This window comes from Pyrenophora tritici-repentis (genome assembly GCF_003171515.1).
Source record: "Pyrenophora tritici-repentis strain M4 chromosome Unknown M4_contig_00031, whole genome shotgun sequence".
Taxonomy (NCBI): domain Eukaryota; kingdom Fungi; phylum Ascomycota; class Dothideomycetes; order Pleosporales; family Pleosporaceae; genus Pyrenophora; species Pyrenophora tritici-repentis.
Window position 1 is genome coordinate 1 of NW_027093994.1, and position 18,820 is coordinate 18,820.

Sequence of the window (18,820 nt, forward strand, 5' to 3'; positions counted from 1 at the left end):
GCAGTATGGCCAGATCAGATTGAGGGCCATCTACAGAAGCAGCATAAGGTTAGTTACAAGGAGGCTGAGGCAGTTGGACAGCAGGTTCGCAGCTGGGCTGGGTTAGTCCAGTACCCTAGTGAGCTCGAGGTGCCGACTGGTGCTCCAAAGCCTGTGCGGCAATTGCCAGTGTATACAGACGGGATGTTATGCCAATTTGACTCCAGCTGCTGCTATTATGTAGCAAGAAGTAAGGAGGCTATACGAAAGCATTGGCGTAAGGACCATCAAGGATGGTCAGCAGGGAAGAAGCGAGGGCGGCCAAGTCGAACCAGGCAGAAGAGCGTGCAGGCACATATGGATAAGGGGTACCGGCTGGTCCATTGCCAGCGATTATTCAGCAGCCGGCATGGATCGCAGTACTTTGAGGTCCAGGCACCCAGCCAGGATGGAGAAGGCCCCGAAATCGTGCCCGTAGACGGGGCAGCAGCATGGGCGCGAGTGGGCGAGCAGATGGCCAAGGCGTGGGCAGACATCGAGAAGCGGGCGCAGACGACGATCCAGGAGGGCGAGCGCGACGAGGTGAACCCATGGCTGGAGCGGACGCAGTGGTTGCCGTACCTAGTGGGCATGGAGAGGCCGGATTTGTTAGCGTGCATCGAGGAGCCCGTGGCAGAGCCAGATGCCAGGCAGGAGCAGCAGGCCGAGCCGGTGGAAGCAGCGATTTGGGCAGCCATGGATGGATTGGCGCGGTTCAGCCAGGCATCCATTATTGACCGGATTGGCGTGTTTATACGGTTGGAGGCAATTCGCACAGAGATGCACCAAACCCGGTTCCAGCCGTTACAGCCGTACAGACTCCGCAACAATCAATCGATCGACATGATTGATTCCTATATAGGTTAAAGAGTTACTTTATTAGGCAGCCTTTAACCTAGATAGGAATCAATCATGCCGATCCGATTGATTGTTGCGGAGTCTGCAGCCGTATATGGACAAGAACGCCATTGTCAAGCACACACGACCGTGGCAGCAGATGTTAATGTTTTTTGCACGCACACAGAAAGAGCACGGGTGGAAGAGCCCCAAGTATCGTTTACGCGCCGGCAGCGAGAGGCATGGGAGGTGTTAATCGAACAGGCAAAGCGGAGCATAGAGGGAGACGAAGAAGATGAAGCCGAGGATATGGACGAAGAGAGAGAAGAGCTGGACGAGGAGATGATGGACGACATAGACGAGGCGATAGAGGTAGCTGAGGAAGAGCCAGGTCAGGGAGAAGGCCCCGAGCCTAAGAAGTTGTCTAAGATACAGAAAGCGTGTTTGGAGTTTTGCATTGCATTACTTAACCACCGCATCACCCGTAGAGAGTATGACAGCCCGCTGGTGTGCGCGTTGGCGGTGCTGGGCGTCAAGGAGGACGGATGGAAGGGGCCGGAGCAGTACCCGCCGATATTATCGGCGGTGATCAAGATCGCTCGGTTTATGGTCGTGCAGAAGGGACTAGAAATGTCAGGGCCCGAGGAGGATAGCGGCGATGAGACAGACGACGACTTAGATGACAGCGCGTACGAGAGCGGGCCAAGCCAGCGACGGCGTCCCAAGGGGTGTTTGCAGTTAGTGCAGAAGATGATGGACCGGTTCATGGTGCGCGGCAGCCATAGCCCCATGCAGTGGATGTTGGATTTGCGGACGTATGGATTGAAGATCCATTACAACACTACAACCCGCGGGCATGTAGAGTGGACGAACGGCGACGAGCAGACTCCGCAAATCAATCGGATCGGCATGATTGATTCCTATCTAGGTTAAAGGCTGCCTAATAAAGTAACTCTTTAACCTATATAGGAATCAATCATGTCGATCGATTGATTGTTGCGGAGTCTGGCGACGAGCTGCTGTACAAAGAGCTGCATTTTAGCATGGCGCAGTTCCGGCATGGTACATGGGCTGGCTAGCGAGAGCCGGCGATTATTAACAGAGGAGTTAATGTTTAGCAGCAAGGCAGCGCCGGTGCCGGCAGTGCCATGGGAGAGCATACGTGACAACCCAACCGACGAGCGGCCAGGATGGAACTTTTTGAAGGATCATCGCACAAACATGCCCGTCAACGGCGAGAGGTGGTTATTTGAGCGGGTAGGCGAGAGCGCCAGCATCCGGAGTCGGTTCATGAAGCCCGGGACGCAGTCAGGGGTAGACCGACAGGCAATAGAGCGATACATGGACCGGGTGGTAGAATTTCGCGAGAAGCTGGCGGTGTTAATGCACATAACGGGTGGGCAGCCAGCGCGAGGGCCAGAGCTACTGAGCGTACGGCATAGCAACACAGTGCAAGGGGGGCATCGCAATATATTCATCGAGGACGGCATGGTGGTGTTTGTGACACGGTACCACAAGGGATACAAAGTCAGCGGCGACGTCAAGATTATCCATCGATATTTGCCGCGCGAGGTGGGCGAGCTGGTAGTGTGGTATATGTGGCTGGTGTTGCCGTTCCAGCAGCGGCTCGAGGCGTTGGTGTGGGAGAAGGAGGCAGTTTCGTCGCATATGTGGCCAGCAGACCCCAGCGGCCGCAAGTGGACGACCGATCGGCTGCGGGAGGCGTTGAAGCGCGAGAGCCGGATCGCGATGGGCCAGGAGTGGACGTTTGCCGGGTACCGGGAGATGGCGATTGGCATCAGCCGGCGGTTTTTGCGTGGATCGACAGCGTTCCAGGCAGATGAGGGCGAGGAGAATAAGGAGTGGGCTGAGGAGCAGGCAGGAGATTCGATTGCCGACGAGCAGGCGGGCCATACGTCGCACGTGGCGGGACTGGTATACGCGCGAGGGATCATGGAGCAGTCAGGGGCCGTGGCGGATAGGCGGCAGCAGTTCCGGGCATCGAGCACGGATTGGCATAGATTTTTGGGCTTCCAGGCAGGCTTGGACGACCAGAGAAGAAGCAGCAAGCGGAAGAGAGCGCCGTTTGAGAGCGAGGCAGACGAGGCAAGGGTGGATCGGTGGCAGCGGCTGAGGAAGATGGACGCGAGAGCGCAGCTGAAGCGCATGATGGGCGAGGAGGCCAAGTTCCGGGGGGTGCAGGAGGCAGCGATCAAAGCCATCACAGCGGAGAGTCCCGTAGTAGCGGTGATGCCGACGGGGGCAGGCAAGAGCTTGTTGTTCATGTTGCCGGCGTGGGCAGAGCAGGGCGGCACGACGGTGGTGGTAGTGCCGTTGATCGCGTTGCGTGGCGACATGGCACAGCGGTGCAAGAAGCTAGGGATATCGTGCGTAGAGTGGCAGAGTCGGCGTCCGCCAGACGCAGCAGCGGTGGTGTTAGTGACGCCCGAGTCGGCAGTTGGAGAGGAATTTGCAACGTTTTTAAACCGGCTACGAGCGACGCGGCAGCTAGATCGGATTATTATCGACGAGTGCCATATCGTGTTAAACCGGCAGTACACGTTCCGCAAGCAGATGCAGCAGCTAGGTAAGCTAGTGGCTGTAGAGACGCAGATGGTCATGTTAACAGCAACGTTGCCACCCAGCGAGGAGGACGAGTTATTCCGGCGAATGCATTTTGAGCGTGGGCAGGTAAGAATGTTTAGGGCACCAACAGCACGGAGCAACATAGCGTACCGGGTGGTAAGGGTAGAGAAGGAGAGGAAGAGACAGGAGGTAGAGGCAACGGTGTTGGCGATGGTACAGCAGAAGGTCCGAAAGTATAAGAGCGGCAAGATTGTAGTGTACGGCAACTCAGTGCCAAAGGTCAAGGGGTTAGCCGAGAAGCTCAAGTGCCATGCGTATCATCACCACGCGGTTGGCAAGGCAAGCATGTTGGAGGAGTTCATGGGCGGCAAGCAGCGGGTGATTGTGGCAACCAGCGCGTTGGGCATGGGAGTGGACGTGCCCGATATCCGGTGCATTGTCCACATGGATTGGCCGTTTAGCGTGTTGGATTACGCGCAGGAGAGCGGGCGAGCCGGGCGAGACGGGGAGCGGAGCGAGGCCATCATGATGGTGCAGGACGGCGAGCAGCGAGCGGCGGATGACAAGCAGGGGGAGGCGGAGCAGCGGTTGGTGCGAGCATACGTCGAAGGCATAGACGAGGCGGCGACATGTAGACGGGTAATGTTGGACGGGTATTTAGACAGGCGCGAGGCCGAGCGAGCTCGGTGCGAGGAGGGAGAGGAGAGGTGTGACGTATGCATGAGAGCCGACGGGGAGGAGATGGAGGAGGAGGAGATGGAGGAGGAGGAGATGGAGGAGGAGATGGAGGAGGAGATGGAGGAGGAGATGGAAGAGATGGAGGAGGTGGAGGAGGTGGAGGAGGTGGAGGAGATGGAGGTGGTGGAGGTGGCCGAGGGCGGCAGCAGCAACGAAGAAGAGGCGGAGACATTGGAGAGGGAGCAAGAAGAGGCGCGGCAGGCGTTTAATCAGCAGCAACGAGAGCAAGGCGGCCCGCGACAGAGATTGATACAGCAGCGGCAGCAGGAGTTCGCCGACGTCGAGTGGCTGCGTAGGCAGCTGGCGCAATGGATAAACCGGTGTGGGTTATGCGAGGCGGTAGGGCAAGGATCGAGCGCACACGACGTACGGCAATGTTGGCGACAGGAGAGCCAGCGGATCAAGGAGTCGATTAAGAGGATGGAAGAGACAATTAAGTTTGAGCGTTATTCGGGCTGTTTTTGGTGTGGAGTGCCGCAGGAGATATGCAATCGGTGGGAAAGGAATAGTTTTGGGCGATATCAGAGAGTCCAAGACGGGGATTGCCAGTATAGAGGGGTATTAATAGGCGGGTTATTAAGTATAGCATTAGGGCGGAGCGAGGTAGGAAACCGATGGACGGCGCGGTTAGAGGAGTTCGGGGTTAGTAATTCAGGAGCAGGGCCGACGTTGTTTGAGTTTTTAGGAAAAAAGCGATTGTTAGAGACGGTTGAGAGCAATAACTTAGCAGGAGAGTTTTGTTGGATTACAAGATTAATAGGCGAGTAGAGGAAATATAGAGAGTTGTAACGTTGACGAGGGTAGCTCCAACAGCTCGAGTAGGTCGGATAGTGTAAGCAGCGATAAAGGCAAGAGCAGCAAGATCAGCGAGAGCGTAGGCAGGGTTAGCAGCAAGAGAGATAGCAGCAACAGTGACGATAGTAGCAGCAGTAAGAGTAGCGACGAAGGCGAGGGCAGCGAGAGCAGTGATCAAGGCGAGAGCAGCGAGAGTAGTGACGAAGGCGAGGGTAGTAAAGATATTAGAGGTAGCGAAAGCAGCGGCAACAGCGAGAGCAATGAGAGCAACGACAAAGACGAGGGCAGAGAAGGTAACGAGAGCGGCGAGAGCAGTAAGAGCGCAGGCAGCGTTGGTAGCGAGAGCAATAGCTGCAACAGTGGCGATAGTGGCGATAGCGAGGGCAGCGACGACGGCGAGGATGGCGAGGATGGCGAGGATGGCGAGGACAGCGAGGGCAACTTGATGGCAGGTAGCGAAAGCAGTAATAGCAGCTTGAGCAGGGAGGAAAAGCGAGGGTCGTGACGACGGCGAGAGTAGCTCCGATAGCGAGAGCAGCAAGAGCGAGAGCAGCAAGAGCGGCAAGAGCAACGAGAGCGAGGCAGGCGAGGCAGGCGAGAGCAACGAGATGGCAAGTAGCGAGAGCGAGGCAGGCGAGGCAGGCGAGAGCAACGAGATGGCAAGTAGCGAGAGCGTAGGGAGCGAGAGAGGCGAGAGAAATAAGAGCAGCGACATGATAGGTAGCGTTGGCAGCGAGAGCATCGAGAGCCGCGCATATAGCGAGAGTAACGAGAACAGAGCGAGTAGCGAGAGCAGCGACGACGGTAAGGACAGCGAGAGCAGGAGCCGCAGCGGCGAAAGGAGTTGTAGAAGCCGTAGCAGCGGTAGGAAGTGAGAAGCAGCGAGAGTAGCGCGAGCAGTGGGGGGACAGCAGGGACAGCGAGAGCAGTAGGGAAAGCAAGAGCAGGGGCAGAAGTAGTTATAGCGGCCGCAGGCGTAGTAGGAGCGGTGGGGAGTGAGGAGCAGAAGCGAGGATATCGATAGCAGCGAGAGCAGCGAGGACGGCGGGGATAGTAGGGATAGCGGGATCAGCTGTGAGAGAAGCGAGGATAGCGAGAGTAGGAAAGCAGGAGCCGCAGGCGCGATAGAAGTAAGAGTAGCAAGAGCAGTAAGAGCAGGATGTGTAGCCGCGAGGATAGAGGCAATTAAGGTAATTAAGGTGATTGCGATGATTGCGAGGACAGTAAGAGCAACAAGGGCAGCGCAAGAAAGGGGCGAACGGCAAGGGAATTAACTATTAAGTTAATTGTAGCGATTGCAAGGACAGCGGGAACAGCGAGGATAGTAAGGGCAGTAAGGGTAGAAAGGACAGCGGAAGCAGCGAGGACAACGAGGACAGCGAGGATTGTAAGGACAGCGGAAGCAGCGAGGACAACGAGGACAGCGAGGATTGTAAGGACAGCGGAAGCAGCGAGGACAACGAGGACAGCGAGGATTGTAAGGACAGCGGAAGCAGCGAGGATAATGAGGACAGCGAGGATAGTAAGAACAGCGAGGATAGTAAGGACAGTAAGAGTAGCGAGGATAGCGAAAGTAGGAGAGTAGCAGTAGCAATAGCAGTAGCCGGAGGTGTATATAAGCTGTAAGAGGTAAGAGGTAGAAGTAAGGATATTATAAGCAGCAAGGATAGCAGGGGCAGAAGCGGCAACAGGTGCAGGGGTAGTAGGAGTAGTAATAAGAATATTAAGAGCAGTGCAAGTTACAAGGACAAGGGACAAAGTAAGGACAGTAGAGATAGTAAGAGTATCAGGAGCAGCGAGAACAGAAGCCGTAGGATTGATAGCGAAGATATTAAGAGCAGCAAGGAAAGCGAAAGTAGCGAGGGTAGTAAGAGCAGCGACAAGAGGAGCGGTAGCGGCCGCCGAAACCGCAGTTACCGCAGGTGGAGGAGGCGTAGGAGGTAAGGGGCAGAAGAGAGCAGTAGAGACAGCGGGAACAGCGGGGAAAGCGAGAGCAGCAAGAAGGACGGGGATAGTAGAGATAGAGGAAGTGGCGAGAGCAGAAGCAGTAATAGGGAGGATTGCGGAATGCGGAGGAGTAAGAGCGGTAGGAGTAAGAGTAGCAAGAGCAGGACGTAGAAGTAAGAGCCGTAGGAGCAGGAGCAGTAAGAATAGCAGGAGTAGCAAGGGTAGGAGCTTTAAAGGCGGCAGCAACGAGGGTGTTACAAGCAGCGAAAATAATAGGAGCAGGGAGAGTGGTCGCAGTAAGGATAGCGATAGAAGCGAGGTTGGCGACAGCAGGGACAGTAGTAGTAGCAAGAATAGCGAGAGTAGCGAGAGCAATAGCAGTGAGAGCTAGAGCATTAAGAGTAGCAGCAATAAGAGCAGTAACCGTAGGAGTAGGCGCATTAAGAGTAAAAGCTGCAGGAGTAAGAGCAGTAAGGGCGGAAATAGTAGGAGCGTAATTAGCGAGAGCAGGAGCAGCGAGGACAGCAGGAGCAGCTGGAATGGCGAGAGCAGCAAGGACGGAGTGGATAGCAAGAATAGGAAGCGTAGGGGCCGCAGTGGCGATATTTGTAGAAGCGGCAGTAAACACAGGTGTAGTAGTAGCCGTAGGAGTAATAACGAGCATGTTAAAAGCAGCAAGGACGGCAGGAACAGCGGGAGTTGCAATAGTAGAACCCGTAACCGTAATTGAATAGACAGTAAGAGTGATAGTCGCGATAGAAGGAAAAGTTACAAGAATAGCAGCCGTAGCCGTGGTAGAAGCAAGAGTAATTATAATAGAGGCAAAGATAGTAACAGTAGTAAGAGTAATAAGCACAGTAAGGGTATAGTAAGAGCAAAAGTTTAAAGAAGAGTTATTTATGTTAAAAATAAGTATGCAGGTATAAAGCAAAGAAAGAAAGATTCGAAAAGAGAGAGTATAAAGTTGGTGAGATTCATAATCGATAGATGAGGTAGGTAAAACAGGTATAGTTTGTAGTATATATTAGATAGTGTTTAAGAAAGAAATCAAGCATAGAATTAAGTAGGATTTAAGGATTAGGATTGTAGTAGAAGACAGAGCAAGTTATTAGGAATACATTAATAAGAAGATAGAAGAAAAGATTAAGTTTATATAAAAGTAGAGTCATAAGAAGAAGATATAAATAAAAATATAAGAGATTATGTTTCAATAATATTAAAAAGAGATGTTAGAAAAGAAAGAAGAATAAAAGAAACCCGATATAATTTAAGAGGAGTATAGTAAAGGGAATAGAAGATAGGTAGAAGAAGAAAGAGAGAGAAAGATAAGGAAGTTTATAGAGAAGGACATAAGAAGCAAAAGATAAAGAGAAAGAAGGAGAAGTAAAGAAAATAGAAAGAGAAGTAAAGAAAAATATAGAGCAAGTAAAGAGAGAGTAGCAAGAACAGCAGTAGTAATAAGGATAAGGATAGAGTTAAGGTACAGTACAATAATGCATAGTGGGTATTTAAGCAACAGTAGTAAGACGAGGCAGGCCGTGTTGGACGTGCATACAGTAGGTAGAGTTTAAGTTTACCGACGCAGAATAGTGATAGAGGTATATAGGGTAGTAGATAATGCGATGCGGTATATAGACGGCGGTAGGCGAAGGACAGAGCCGACACAATATACAACAGTATTAGAGAACTAAGAGGTAGTAGGCAAAGGAGATAGTTGAAGAAGTATTTAGGTTGTGTTTAGTATAGCGAATGGTATAACGTGTGTATACAAGCAATAAGAAGATAATAGATACGGAGGAGATTAGACAGCAGATATAAAAGATTGTTAGTTTCGAGGGTATTTATAGCAAGGTTGGGCAATTAGGATAGTAGGGGAATAGATAGGGAATATGCGAAGGGCGGGTGATAAGCAAAGCGAGGACAAAATAGGGAGATGTTAGTGACGGGGAGGAGAAATACAAAAGAAGCAGTTAAGATTGTGTTAGAGTAGATTTGTATAAGGGTTATTCGTTATGTATTTAGTAGGGAGTTAGGCAGGAGAAATGTAAGGGGTAGGAGAGGAATTGTTCGGGGCAGTATTGGATAGTACGAGACGCAAATTGATAGTGTAACAGAGTATTAATAGGGGGGTTAATAGAGGAAGAGGTAGGGTAGAGGGAGGTAAGAGAGTAGTGGAGGGCGCGGTTAAAGGGGTTAGGGTAGAGAGAGGAAGGGTCAGGGAGAGGAAGGGTCAGGGAGGGTAGAGAGGATCAGGGAGGGTAGAGAGGATCAGGGAGGGTAGAGAGGATCAGGGAGGGTAGAGAGGATAGGGAGGGTAGAGAGGATCAGGGAGGGTAAAGAGGGTTAGGTATTATAGTATAAGAAGATAACTAGAGAAAGTAAGTAAAAAGAGTTAAGAATAATAAAGTGGATAGTAAATAATATATAGGGGGTTTTAGAGAGGAGGAAATATAAGAGAGTTTACTAGAAAATAAGAAAGAGGGGTTTCAGAGTAGGCAGAAGCGTAAATTATTATTATTATTATATTTCCATTAGAGTCCTGTATCAGTCGGTGACTATGTAGGACTTTGGCTAAGCCGTTCTATGTATGATGGTCGTTGTGGAGTTTCTATGGGTCTTGTACAATTTGGGTGGTGTTTTGCGTACTCCAATTTCAGAGCTAGTCTTCCATTGGCGCGGGTGCTAAAGAGCAGTGTGGTGAATAGAAAGAGATGTAGCAGCGGGCTCTTTTAGATAAGGAAATATTGTTTTTGTAGTTTTATACAGTGTCTGTCTGTTCGGTGGTTTGCCCAAGGTGCCATTTTCTCGTGCCAATCCTAGTACTTGCAATAAAGGCTAGAGTAGCTTTGATGCCTGTCTTTGTTTGGAGGAGGAGTGGGAGGGTGATGGGTCTGTGTGGTATTGCTTCTTTGAGTGTATTTCGATGTGTTTTGTACTGTTTGCAATCTAGAAGTAGATGCTGTGGTGTTTGTGGTTTGTAGCATATACATAGATTGCAGTCTCTCTTGTTGAATCTCTTAAGGTAGGAGTTGAAGTATCCATGTCCTAGCTTGAGTGAGTAGAACGCGCTCGAGATTTCTCTTGGTGTTCCCTTCGGGACTTTGATTGTTGTATGTGTGTTGAGCTTGAAGATCCTTGAGTAGGAGCTTCTGTTTTTGGTGGGCCTGTCGGTATACCTCTTGTACTCCATCAGTTGTTCTGTTTTTTGTATTTTGTTGATTTCTGTGCCTAAGTAGGCTAGGCTCGCTGTGGTCGATGTTGTTGGTCTCTCTTTAGCTGCTTCCTTTGCTAGCGTGTCGGCTTTTTCGTTGCCCTTGACGTCGTTATGTCCTGGGGCCCACTGCAGGTGGATCGATGCTTTCTTTGTCGTTATTCTCTTTGCAGCTCTGATGCATCTTAGTAGCCACTGTTGTCCCGGGTTGTCCGATAGGTTGTTAAGCCTATGGATTGCTGCTTGGTTGTCTGCGTATACGTAGATCTCTTGGCCTTCTTGTGCCACTGTAGCCGCGTGTTCAAATGCCTGTGCTATCCCCTCTAGTTCACCGTTGTAGACTAGTTGGGAGCATCCAATGTTTGTCTTTTGAGAAAAGGTTTCTCGTGGGTGGAGCTGTACGCTACTACACCTACGCCGATCCCTATTCCCTTGTCGTGTTGTGAGGCATCTGAGTAGATTGCGGTGAAGTTATCTCCGCTCCTTGATAGGATATAATCCGTGTGTGCAATTGCCTCTTCCTCTTTGCTCTTTTTTGATACAGTAACCTTGTAGTTAAGACTTTCCCATGGTCTGAACCTATATGGGATTATCTTTTCTACGCTATTGTTGTCTCTCTCTGGGATTGACTTAACAATAGTGTATAGTTGTCTATGCTGGTTTGGCTTTTTGTAGCTAGCTTTGTCTGTATTTGTGATCCTTGTAATTGCTTTCTGGATTGGGTGGTTGCTGGATAGCTGGTGTGCTCTAGACGCATACTTTCGGTTGTTGGTGTTGAGTCTAATTGCAGGTGACGTAAGTCCGGATTCAATGCTTGTTGGTAGGGATGGTGACGTTCTAAACACTCCAATTATCTTTCTACACGCCAGGTTGTGCAGTGATTGTAGGAGGCTAGTGGCGTAGCTTTGGTTCTTCCAGTATATTTGTGATCCGTAGTCTGCAACGCTTGTGACGCATGCTAGGTATAGTTGTCGTACTGCTTTTGGGGAGAGTCCTCTTTCGATGTTGGCTAGTCTCCCTAGTCTATAGAATGCTTTCCTTGCTTGGCTTACGCGTGTAGCAATATGTTCCTTGAAGGACAGTCTATTGTCTATGTGGATACCTAGCCATTTGATTGTGTCTTTCGGTTCTACAATGGTGTTGTCTGGAAGCTGTAGGCTTCTCTCTTTTCTCTCTTTCTTGGCGGTAAAGTGGATGAGCTCTGTCTTAGCTATATCGAACATAATCGCTAAGTTTTTCCCTCGGTGAGATAGTAGGCGGACTTGCTGTTCTAGTATTTTGACATTTTTCTTTAGCGATGTTGAGGATGTCGATAGAGATAGGTCGTCAATATAGGATAGGTTGAAGCTTTGTAGTCCTGGGAAGAGGTCTCTGGTGTAGATAAGAAAGAAGATTGGAGACACTGGGCTGCCTTGAGGTATCCCAGCTATTATCTCGGAGAATTCTTGTGTCTTATTGTCGAAGGAGAGTCTTAGCGATCTGTTTGAGAAGAAGGATTTTGTCCAAGCGATAAGACTAATTGGAAGGCCTAGCTTCTTAAGCGTTCGCAGGAATTGATTGTGTGAGACGTGGTCAAATGCTCCCTTACGTCTAGGAAGATAGTTGATGTTATTTGGCCTTTCTGTTTCTGGTGCTGAATTTGGTCGATGAGTAGCATAGCTGCATCTATTGCAGATTTCTTGAGTCTACCCCAATTTGGGTTGGGTGTAGTAGCTCTGTGATTTCTGCTAGATTGCTCAGCCTACTTGCGGTGATCCTCTCGTTAATCTTTCCTAAACAGCTTAATAGAGTGATAACTCTGTAGGCTTTTGGGATTGAATAGTCTGGTTTTGATGCCTTTTTAAGAACAGCTCCTGTAGCTTGTTTCCAGCATTTTGGGTGGTATCCATAGTTGAATAGGAGTGAGAAAGCTCTAAACATTGTTTGCGGTTGAGCTTTGTACGCGGCTGTGATTATGTCTTGTGTTATTGCATCTGGTCCTGGGGTGCTACTTTTGACTTGACTTGAGCATGCTCGTTCTAGTTCAGTCGTGGATAGTGCTGGCCAATCCCATCTCTTTTCCTGGTAGTTGGTGAATGTGGGCGCTTCGGTTATGGGCGGTGGTGGGAATAGCGTGTTGCGGAACGCTTGGCATTTCTTGTCGAATGATGTTTCTCCTTGTATAGGTGGAATTCTTTCGACTTTGTTATCCTTTGTATATGCCATGGCTTTGTAGATTGACTGCGGGTCTTCCTTCTCTAGGAATTCATTCCAGTGTTTCCTTTTAGCGTCTTTGATTGCCTTGTTGTAGGTGTTTCGTGCACGTAGGAAGTCTCTTTTCTCTAGGTAGGCGTCGTGTATCGCAGTAGTTTCGAGCTTTTCTTTAAAAATCCTTCTATAGTGGGAAGTGTCTTGTCGTAGCTTTGTCAGCTCTTTGTTCCACCAAGCTTTTGGTTTTGGACCAAGTCTAGTGATAGGGATAGCTTTGTTTGCTGCAGTTTGGATTGCTTGAGTTATTGCTTTACCAATCTCTTCTAGCTGTTGCTCTAGCTCTGTATTGTTGCCGAGGAGGAGGTCCATTAAGTCTGCCTTTCTTGGATCACTGATCTGGTCCATATCTTGCAAGGTTTGACTGTTTTGGATTGCCGTTTCTAGTTCTTTGTTGAAGGTGTCCCAGTTAGCCTTTGCAGTATTAAATCTGGGTTGGTTTGTCGGTTTTCTACAAGGTCTGCGTTTGTTTGGATGGAGAATAGGAGGCCGTAGTGATCTGATCCAGTTTCAGGTATAGTCTGCCAGTCCGTAGCTTTGCTAGCCAAGTCTGGAGTGACAAGTGAGAGGTCTAGGACTGTTTCTCTAGATAGGTGTGGTCTGAAGAATGTGCCTACTCCTGGTGTGTTTAGGAGCTCTAGATCTTGTTCTTCAATCCAGTCAATAAATGGCTGTGCTCCTTGGCTCGTCGTTGGGCATAGCGGGTCCCACAATGGATGGTGCTCGTTGCTATCTAGTACTAAAATAGAACTTGGCGGAAGCTTAGTGTTAAGTATAGCTCTGGGCAGTGTTTTTTCCCCTTCGGCGTTTGTTTGGTTGTATACGTTAAATAGGTTAAATTGGAAATTAGAACCTTTTATTGTAATAGCCATTGCGTCTGGGTCTATTTTGAAGTCGTTTTGGGTGAATGTCTCTGCTTCTAGTGTTCTAGATATATAAAATAGAACCCTAGGGCGGACGGGTAGGTTTGTTACTGGTAAGATCTGGATAAACGCAGTGTGATTTATGGATCTTGCTGTTGCGTAGTTGTCGTTGGTAGTTAGCCATGGCTCTTGAATTGCAATTATATCAGCTTTAAGTTCAACTGCAAGTTGCAGTGTAGACTCAGTCGCTGTAATGCTCTTGTTGAGATTGACTTGGAGGATCCTAATGTTGTTCAACATTAAAATCCTGCGGGGATGCTCTTTGTTACTGCTTGGTAGAGTTCGCACTCTTTGCTGTTTGCAAAGTGGGGCTCTTTGCAGTTACTACAGTGGGGGAGTGTATGGTTGCAGGGTTTTCCTTTTGTATTACACACTGAGCATTTGTGTGTTGTAGTTGCATGTTCTTCTCCGCACAAATTGCATGCTGGTTGGTTTCGGCATCTAGTGGCTGGGTGGCCAAATTGTTGGCAGTTTAGGCATTGGGTAGATGCTGCTATAGGCTTAAACTTTTCGGTGAAGAGAGTTTGTCCAAGGATTGTAATTCTACACCAAGTCTGGCTGCGTCTTCGGCTGTTTTGAATGCTATTACAATAGAGCTGTTCTTCTTGTTTTGCCATTCTCTTGATATCCAGTATGGGTTGCCAGTAATTTGTAGTCCGTTGTTGTATGCTGGGATTTCTGTGTGGAGTATCTCTAGTGTCTCTGCTCCCTCCCATTCTGTTGGCACATTATGTACTACTACTTTCGTCCATGATTCTAGTAGTTGTACATTCTTTAGCTCAAACTTTTGATGCCATATATGCTTGTGTTGGACTAGGTATTCTCCTGAGTAGGTTGGAGTGGTTGTTAGAATAATATTGTTCTTTCTACTTGTTGTTACTTCCTTCACTACTGGGTCTTTGATGCCGCCCTTTGTGAACTCTTCGTTGATTAGGTCTCTAATCTGGAGTGGTGTGTGAGACGTAGGCTGGGTAAGCGTAAGGACTGCTTGGTAGTAGCTTGCTGGCTTTTTGTTTGTCTTCTTTTTTGTAGACACTGTAGTCCATGTGTTTCCGTTGTTCTGGGCGGCTACGCTAGCGTATGATGTCTTGTTTTGTTGGGTGTTTTGGGTGTTTTGGGTGTTTTGGATGTTCTGGGTGTTCTGGTTGTTTGGTTTTTCTTGGTTGTTTGGGTTTTGTGGTCCAGTTGCGGCATTAACAGCTTTCTTTAGTGTCTTTGTAGCTTGTTGGGAGGCGCTTGTAAGCGTTGCAGTCTGGTACGCAAGCTGTGCTGTAAACTTCTCAGTCATTTGCTGCGTAACCCTGCCTAGTTCCGTAAAGTCTCTAAAGACGTCCAGTAGTTGTAGTAGTTTGTTTTGGGATAGATGGGATTCGGCCATAGTAGATGCTTGTAGAATTAGGTCCCTTGCCCAGAAGATTGCTTGGGTTGAGTCCTTTGCTCTTGGTTTCTTTTCTTGGCTGTTCTGGAATGGGTTTCTCTCTCTTGTAGTTATCTCTGGGGAGAATGCCGCTGGTCTTTTATTTAGTGGTGGCTGAATAATTAACCTTGGTGTTTCTTGGGTGGTCTGCTCGATGGGTGTTGTTGGGTTGTCTTGGTGCCTTTCGTCGGTCTCCATTTCGTCGTCCAGTGTGCTTGAGGTCCGGAGGTCTTCTGGTAGCTGGACTACGATAGTGTCGCTATCTGGGGCCATTTTAGCCTCTCTGTTGTCTTGTTGTTGTTGTTTCTTGGCTTGGTCTGTGCGTTTGCTTCTGAAAGTTCGGACGCGTCGCGTTTGGGGTACTAGACTCCTTGTATCTCCACAACCACGCGGCTGCACGGCTTGGGAGTAGTCGGAATCTATTTCTTTCGATGGATATAGTTGGTTTCTGATGGAGTTTCACGTGTTCGGAAAAAACTCGAAGTTGTGTGTGTAGAGCAAGTAAAGAGAGAGTAGCAAGAACAGCAGTAGTAATAAGGATAAGGATAGAGTTAAGGTACAGTACAATAATGCATAGTGGGTATTTAAGCAACAGTAGTAAGACGAGGCAGGCCGTGTTGGACGTGCATACAGTAGGTAGAGTTTAAGTTTACCGACGCAGAATAGTGATAGAGGTATATAGGGTAGTAGATAATGCGATGCGGTATATAGACGGCGGTAGGCGAAGGACAGAGCCGACACAATACAACAGTATTAGAGAACTAAGAGGTAGTAGGCAAAGGAGATAGTTGAAGAAGTATTTAGGTTGTGTTTAGTATAGCGAATGGTATAACGTGTGTATACAAGCAATAAGAAGATAATAGATACGGAGGAGATTAGACAGCAGATATAAAAGATTGTTAGTTTCGAGGGTATTTATAGCAAGGTTGTTAGGATTAGTATAGGGAAGCAAGAATAGAGTAGCATAGGGATAGATAGGAGGTTAGTAGAACAGAGAGTTAAAGTAAATTTAATAGAGGGATTCGTAAGACAGTTTTAGAGCAAGTAGGGGTTAGGGTGTACAGAAACGAATAGGTTAATAAGAGAGTTTTATTAGAGTCAGCCGTTTATAATAGAGGAGAACAATAAACAACAGAGGTTATTGCAGAGAAGGGTATAGGCCGAGGTAAAGGGAAGAAGAGAGAATTATTATTATTATTATTATTATTATTCCATTAGAGTCCTTTTTCAGTCAGAGACTATGTAGGACTTTGGCCGAAGGCCGTTCTATCTTGGTTTTTCTAATTTACATGGTTTTCTGGTATGGTTCGCTAATATGGTTTTTGGCTTTTCTACAAAAGATAGCTTGTATCTGTTTGTTGCCAGGTGCTAAAGAGCAGTTTGATAAGTAGAAAGAGATGTATCAGCGGGCTCTTGTGGCAAAGGAGAGGGTTGTGGTTTTAGTTTTATACAGTGTCTCTCTGTAGGTCTTCTGGTGGCTGTCCTAGGTACCATTTTCTTGTTCCTATTCTGGTGCTAGTGATAAAAGCTAGGGTTGCTTCTATACCTATACTAGTGTGGAGTAGTAGTGGTAGTGTGACTGGGCGATGTTTGATTGTTTGTAGGAGCGTTTTTCGATGGTCTTTGTATAGATGACAGTACAGTAGTAGGTGTTCTGGCGTTTGGATGTTTTGGCAGGTGCAGCGATTAGAGTCTCGTTTCTTAAATCTCTTTAGGTAGGAGTTGAAGTATCCGTGTCCTAGCTTAAGAGAGTAGAAGGCGCTAGAGGTTACTCTTTTCGTGTTCTGTGGCATTTGGATGGTTTTGCTGATTTTAAGAGGGTATTTGGCTGAGTAGGTAGCTTTGTTTAGAGCGGTTGCTCTAACCCAGGGCGCTCAATGGTACGTTATAATATACCATTTTTTTGTTAGTGCTGAGAAGTACGCGTATGGCGGGTATATACTAGAACCAGGGGTTTATCCCATTAAACTTCAGGAGTACATCCCATTTTTAGTCTATAGTCGAAATTACTCCAAATTTAGACATATAACTCAGCATACGTAGACGCACAATCTGACGAATTTACAGCGCAGCAGACTATGTGGTTCAGGAGCTTAGGGTTTGGTGTTCTTGGTTAGGGTTACGCGTCTGGGGGGTCAGGAGGTCGCGAGGCTCGGCACCCCGCCGCGCGCGCGCCGCCGGAGTAAGCACCGAGAGAGCGATCAACAGCGCGTGTATATAAGAAGCCGAGTAGAACAGGTAGGCGTCGATATTTCAACATGTCTAAACCTAGCATCGAGTGCCAGTATTTCGAGCATGTGCCTGAGCACAGCGTAGCGGCATGCAGAGAGTGCAGATATGCAGTATGGCCAGATCAGATTGAGGGCCATCTACAGAAGCAGCATAAGGTTAGTTACAAGGAGGCTGAGGCAGTTGGACAGCAGGTTCGCAGCTGGGCTGGGTTAGTCCAGTACCCTAGTGAGCTCGAGGTGCCGACTGGTGCTCCAAAGCCTGTGCGGCAATTGCCAGTGTATACAGACGGGATGTTATGCCAATTTGACTCCAGCTGCTGCTATTATGTAGCAAGAAGTAAGGAGGCTATACGAAAGCATTGGCGTAAGGACCATCAAGGATGGTCAGCAGGGAAGAAGCGAGGGCGGCCAAGTCGAACCAGGCAGAAGAGCGTGCAGGCACATATGGATAAGGGGTACCGGCTGGTCCATTGCCAGCGATTATTCAGCAGCCGGCATGGATCGCAGTACTTTGAGGTCCAGGCACCCAGCCAGGATGGAGAAGGCCCCGAAATCGTGCCCGTAGACGGGGCAGCAGCATGGGCGCGAGTGGGCGAGCAGATGGCCAAGGCGTGGGCAGACATCGAGAAGCGGGCGCAGACGACGATCCAGGAGGGCGAGCGCGACGAGGTGAACCCATGGCTGGAGCGGACGCAGTGGTTGCCGTACCTAGTGGGCATGGAGAGGCCGGATTTGTTAGCGTGCATCGAGGAGCCCGTGGCAGAGCCAGATGCCAGGCAGGAGCAGCAGGCCGAGCCGGTGGAAGCAGCGATTTGGGCAGCCATGGATGGATTGGCGCGGTTCAGCCAGGCATCCATTATTGACCGGATTGGCGTGTTTATACGGTTGGAGGCAATTCGCACAGAGATGCACCAAACCCGGTTCCAGCCGTTACAGCCGTATATGGACAAGAACGCCATTGTCAAGCACACACGACCGTGGCAGCAGATGTTAATGTTTTTTGCACGCACACAGAAAGAGCACGGGTGGAAGAGCCCCAAGTATCGGTTTACGCGCCGGCAGCGAGAGGCATGGGAGGTGTTAATCGAACAGGCAAAGCGGAGCATAGAGGGAGACGAAGAAGATGAAGCCGAGGATATGGACGAAGAGAGAGAAGAGCTGGACGAGGAGATGATGGACGACATAGACGAGGCGATAGAGGTAGCTGAGGAAGAGCCAGGTCAGGGAGAAGGCCCCGAGCCTAAGAAGTTGTCTAAGATACAGAAAGCGTGTTTGGAGTTTTGCATTGCATTACTTAACCACCGCATCACCCGTAGAGAGTATGACAGCCCGCTGGTGTGCGCGTTGGCGGTGCTGGGCGTCAAGGAGGACGGATGGAAGGGGCCGGAGCAGTACCCGCCGATATTATCGGCGGTGATCAAGATCGCTCGGTTTATGGTCGTGCAGAAGGGACTAGAAATGTCAGGGCCCGAGGAGGATAGCGGCGATGAGACAGACGACGACTTAGATGACAGCGCGTACGAGAGCGGGCCAAGCCAGCGACGGCGTCCCAAGGGGTGTTTGCAGTTAGTGCAGAAGATGATGGACCGGTTCATGGTGCGCGGCAGCCATAGCCCCATGCAGTGGATGTTGGATTTGCGGACGTATGGATTGAAGATCCATTACAACACTACAACCCGCGGGCATGTAGAGTGGACGAACGGCGACGAGCAGACTCCGCAACAATCAATCGGATCGGCATGATTGATTCCTATCTAGGTTAAAGGCTGCCTAATAAAGTAACTCTTTAACCTATATAGGAATCAATCATGTCGATCGATTGATTGTTGCGGAGTCTGGCGACGAGCTGCTGTACAAAGAGCTGCATTTT

The 18,820-nt window shown here is 49.1% G+C and overlaps 8 protein-coding genes across 8 annotated transcripts; 4 read left to right on the forward strand and 4 right to left on the reverse strand.

Moving 5' to 3' along the window:
- Positions 1-336: 336 nt before the first annotated feature.
- PtrM4_153370 (uncharacterized protein) lies at positions 337-885 on the forward strand (the record flags this gene model as incomplete). The annotated part of the gene is made up of 1 exon (XM_066110272.1): positions 337-885. The coding sequence occupies one exon, from the start codon at positions 337-339 to the stop codon at positions 883-885; it is 549 nt and encodes a 182-aa protein (XP_065958694.1).
- A 45-nt stretch (positions 886-930) lies between these two features.
- On the forward strand, positions 931-1,788 carry PtrM4_153380 (uncharacterized protein; the record flags this gene model as incomplete). The annotated part of the gene is made up of 1 exon (XM_066110273.1): positions 931-1,788. One exon carries the CDS (start codon positions 931-933, stop codon positions 1,786-1,788), a length of 858 nt encoding a protein of 285 aa, XP_065958695.1.
- Positions 1,789-2,076: 288 nt separating this feature from the next.
- On the forward strand, positions 2,077-4,595 carry PtrM4_153390 (uncharacterized protein; the record flags this gene model as incomplete). Its single annotated transcript, XM_066110274.1, has 2 exons — positions 2,077-4,471; positions 4,567-4,595. 2 exons carry the CDS (start codon positions 2,077-2,079, stop codon positions 4,593-4,595), a joined length of 2,424 nt encoding a protein of 807 aa, XP_065958696.1.
- Positions 4,596-4,924: 329 nt separating this feature from the next.
- Positions 4,925-5,689, reverse strand: PtrM4_153400 (uncharacterized protein; the record flags this gene model as incomplete). Its single annotated transcript, XM_066110275.1, has 1 exon — positions 4,925-5,689. The coding sequence occupies one exon, from the start codon at positions 5,687-5,689 to the stop codon at positions 4,925-4,927; it is 765 nt and encodes a 254-aa protein (XP_065958697.1).
- Positions 5,690-6,168: 479 nt separating this feature from the next.
- Positions 6,169-7,585, reverse strand: PtrM4_153410 (ComEC, membrane metal-binding protein; the record flags this gene model as incomplete). Its single annotated transcript, XM_066110276.1, has 2 exons — positions 6,169-7,149; positions 7,259-7,585. 2 exons carry the CDS (start codon positions 7,583-7,585, stop codon positions 6,169-6,171), a joined length of 1,308 nt encoding a protein of 435 aa, XP_065958698.1.
- A 2,094-nt stretch (positions 7,586-9,679) lies between these two features.
- PtrM4_153420 (uncharacterized protein) lies at positions 9,680-13,542 on the reverse strand (the record flags this gene model as incomplete). Its single annotated transcript, XM_066110277.1, has 4 exons — positions 9,680-10,498; positions 10,549-11,765; positions 11,878-12,793; positions 12,835-13,542. The coding sequence occupies 4 exons, from the start codon at positions 13,540-13,542 to the stop codon at positions 9,680-9,682; spliced, it is 3,660 nt and encodes a 1,219-aa protein (XP_065958699.1).
- Positions 13,543-13,795: 253 nt separating this feature from the next.
- PtrM4_153430 (uncharacterized protein) lies at positions 13,796-14,992 on the reverse strand (the record flags this gene model as incomplete). The annotated part of the gene is made up of 1 exon (XM_066110278.1): positions 13,796-14,992. The coding sequence occupies one exon, from the start codon at positions 14,990-14,992 to the stop codon at positions 13,796-13,798; it is 1,197 nt and encodes a 398-aa protein (XP_065958700.1).
- A 1,985-nt stretch (positions 14,993-16,977) lies between these two features.
- On the forward strand, positions 16,978-18,693 carry PtrM4_153440 (uncharacterized protein; the record flags this gene model as incomplete). Its single annotated transcript, XM_066110279.1, has 1 exon — positions 16,978-18,693. One exon carries the CDS (start codon positions 16,978-16,980, stop codon positions 18,691-18,693), a length of 1,716 nt encoding a protein of 571 aa, XP_065958701.1.
- Between the last annotated feature and the right edge of the window lie 127 nt (positions 18,694-18,820).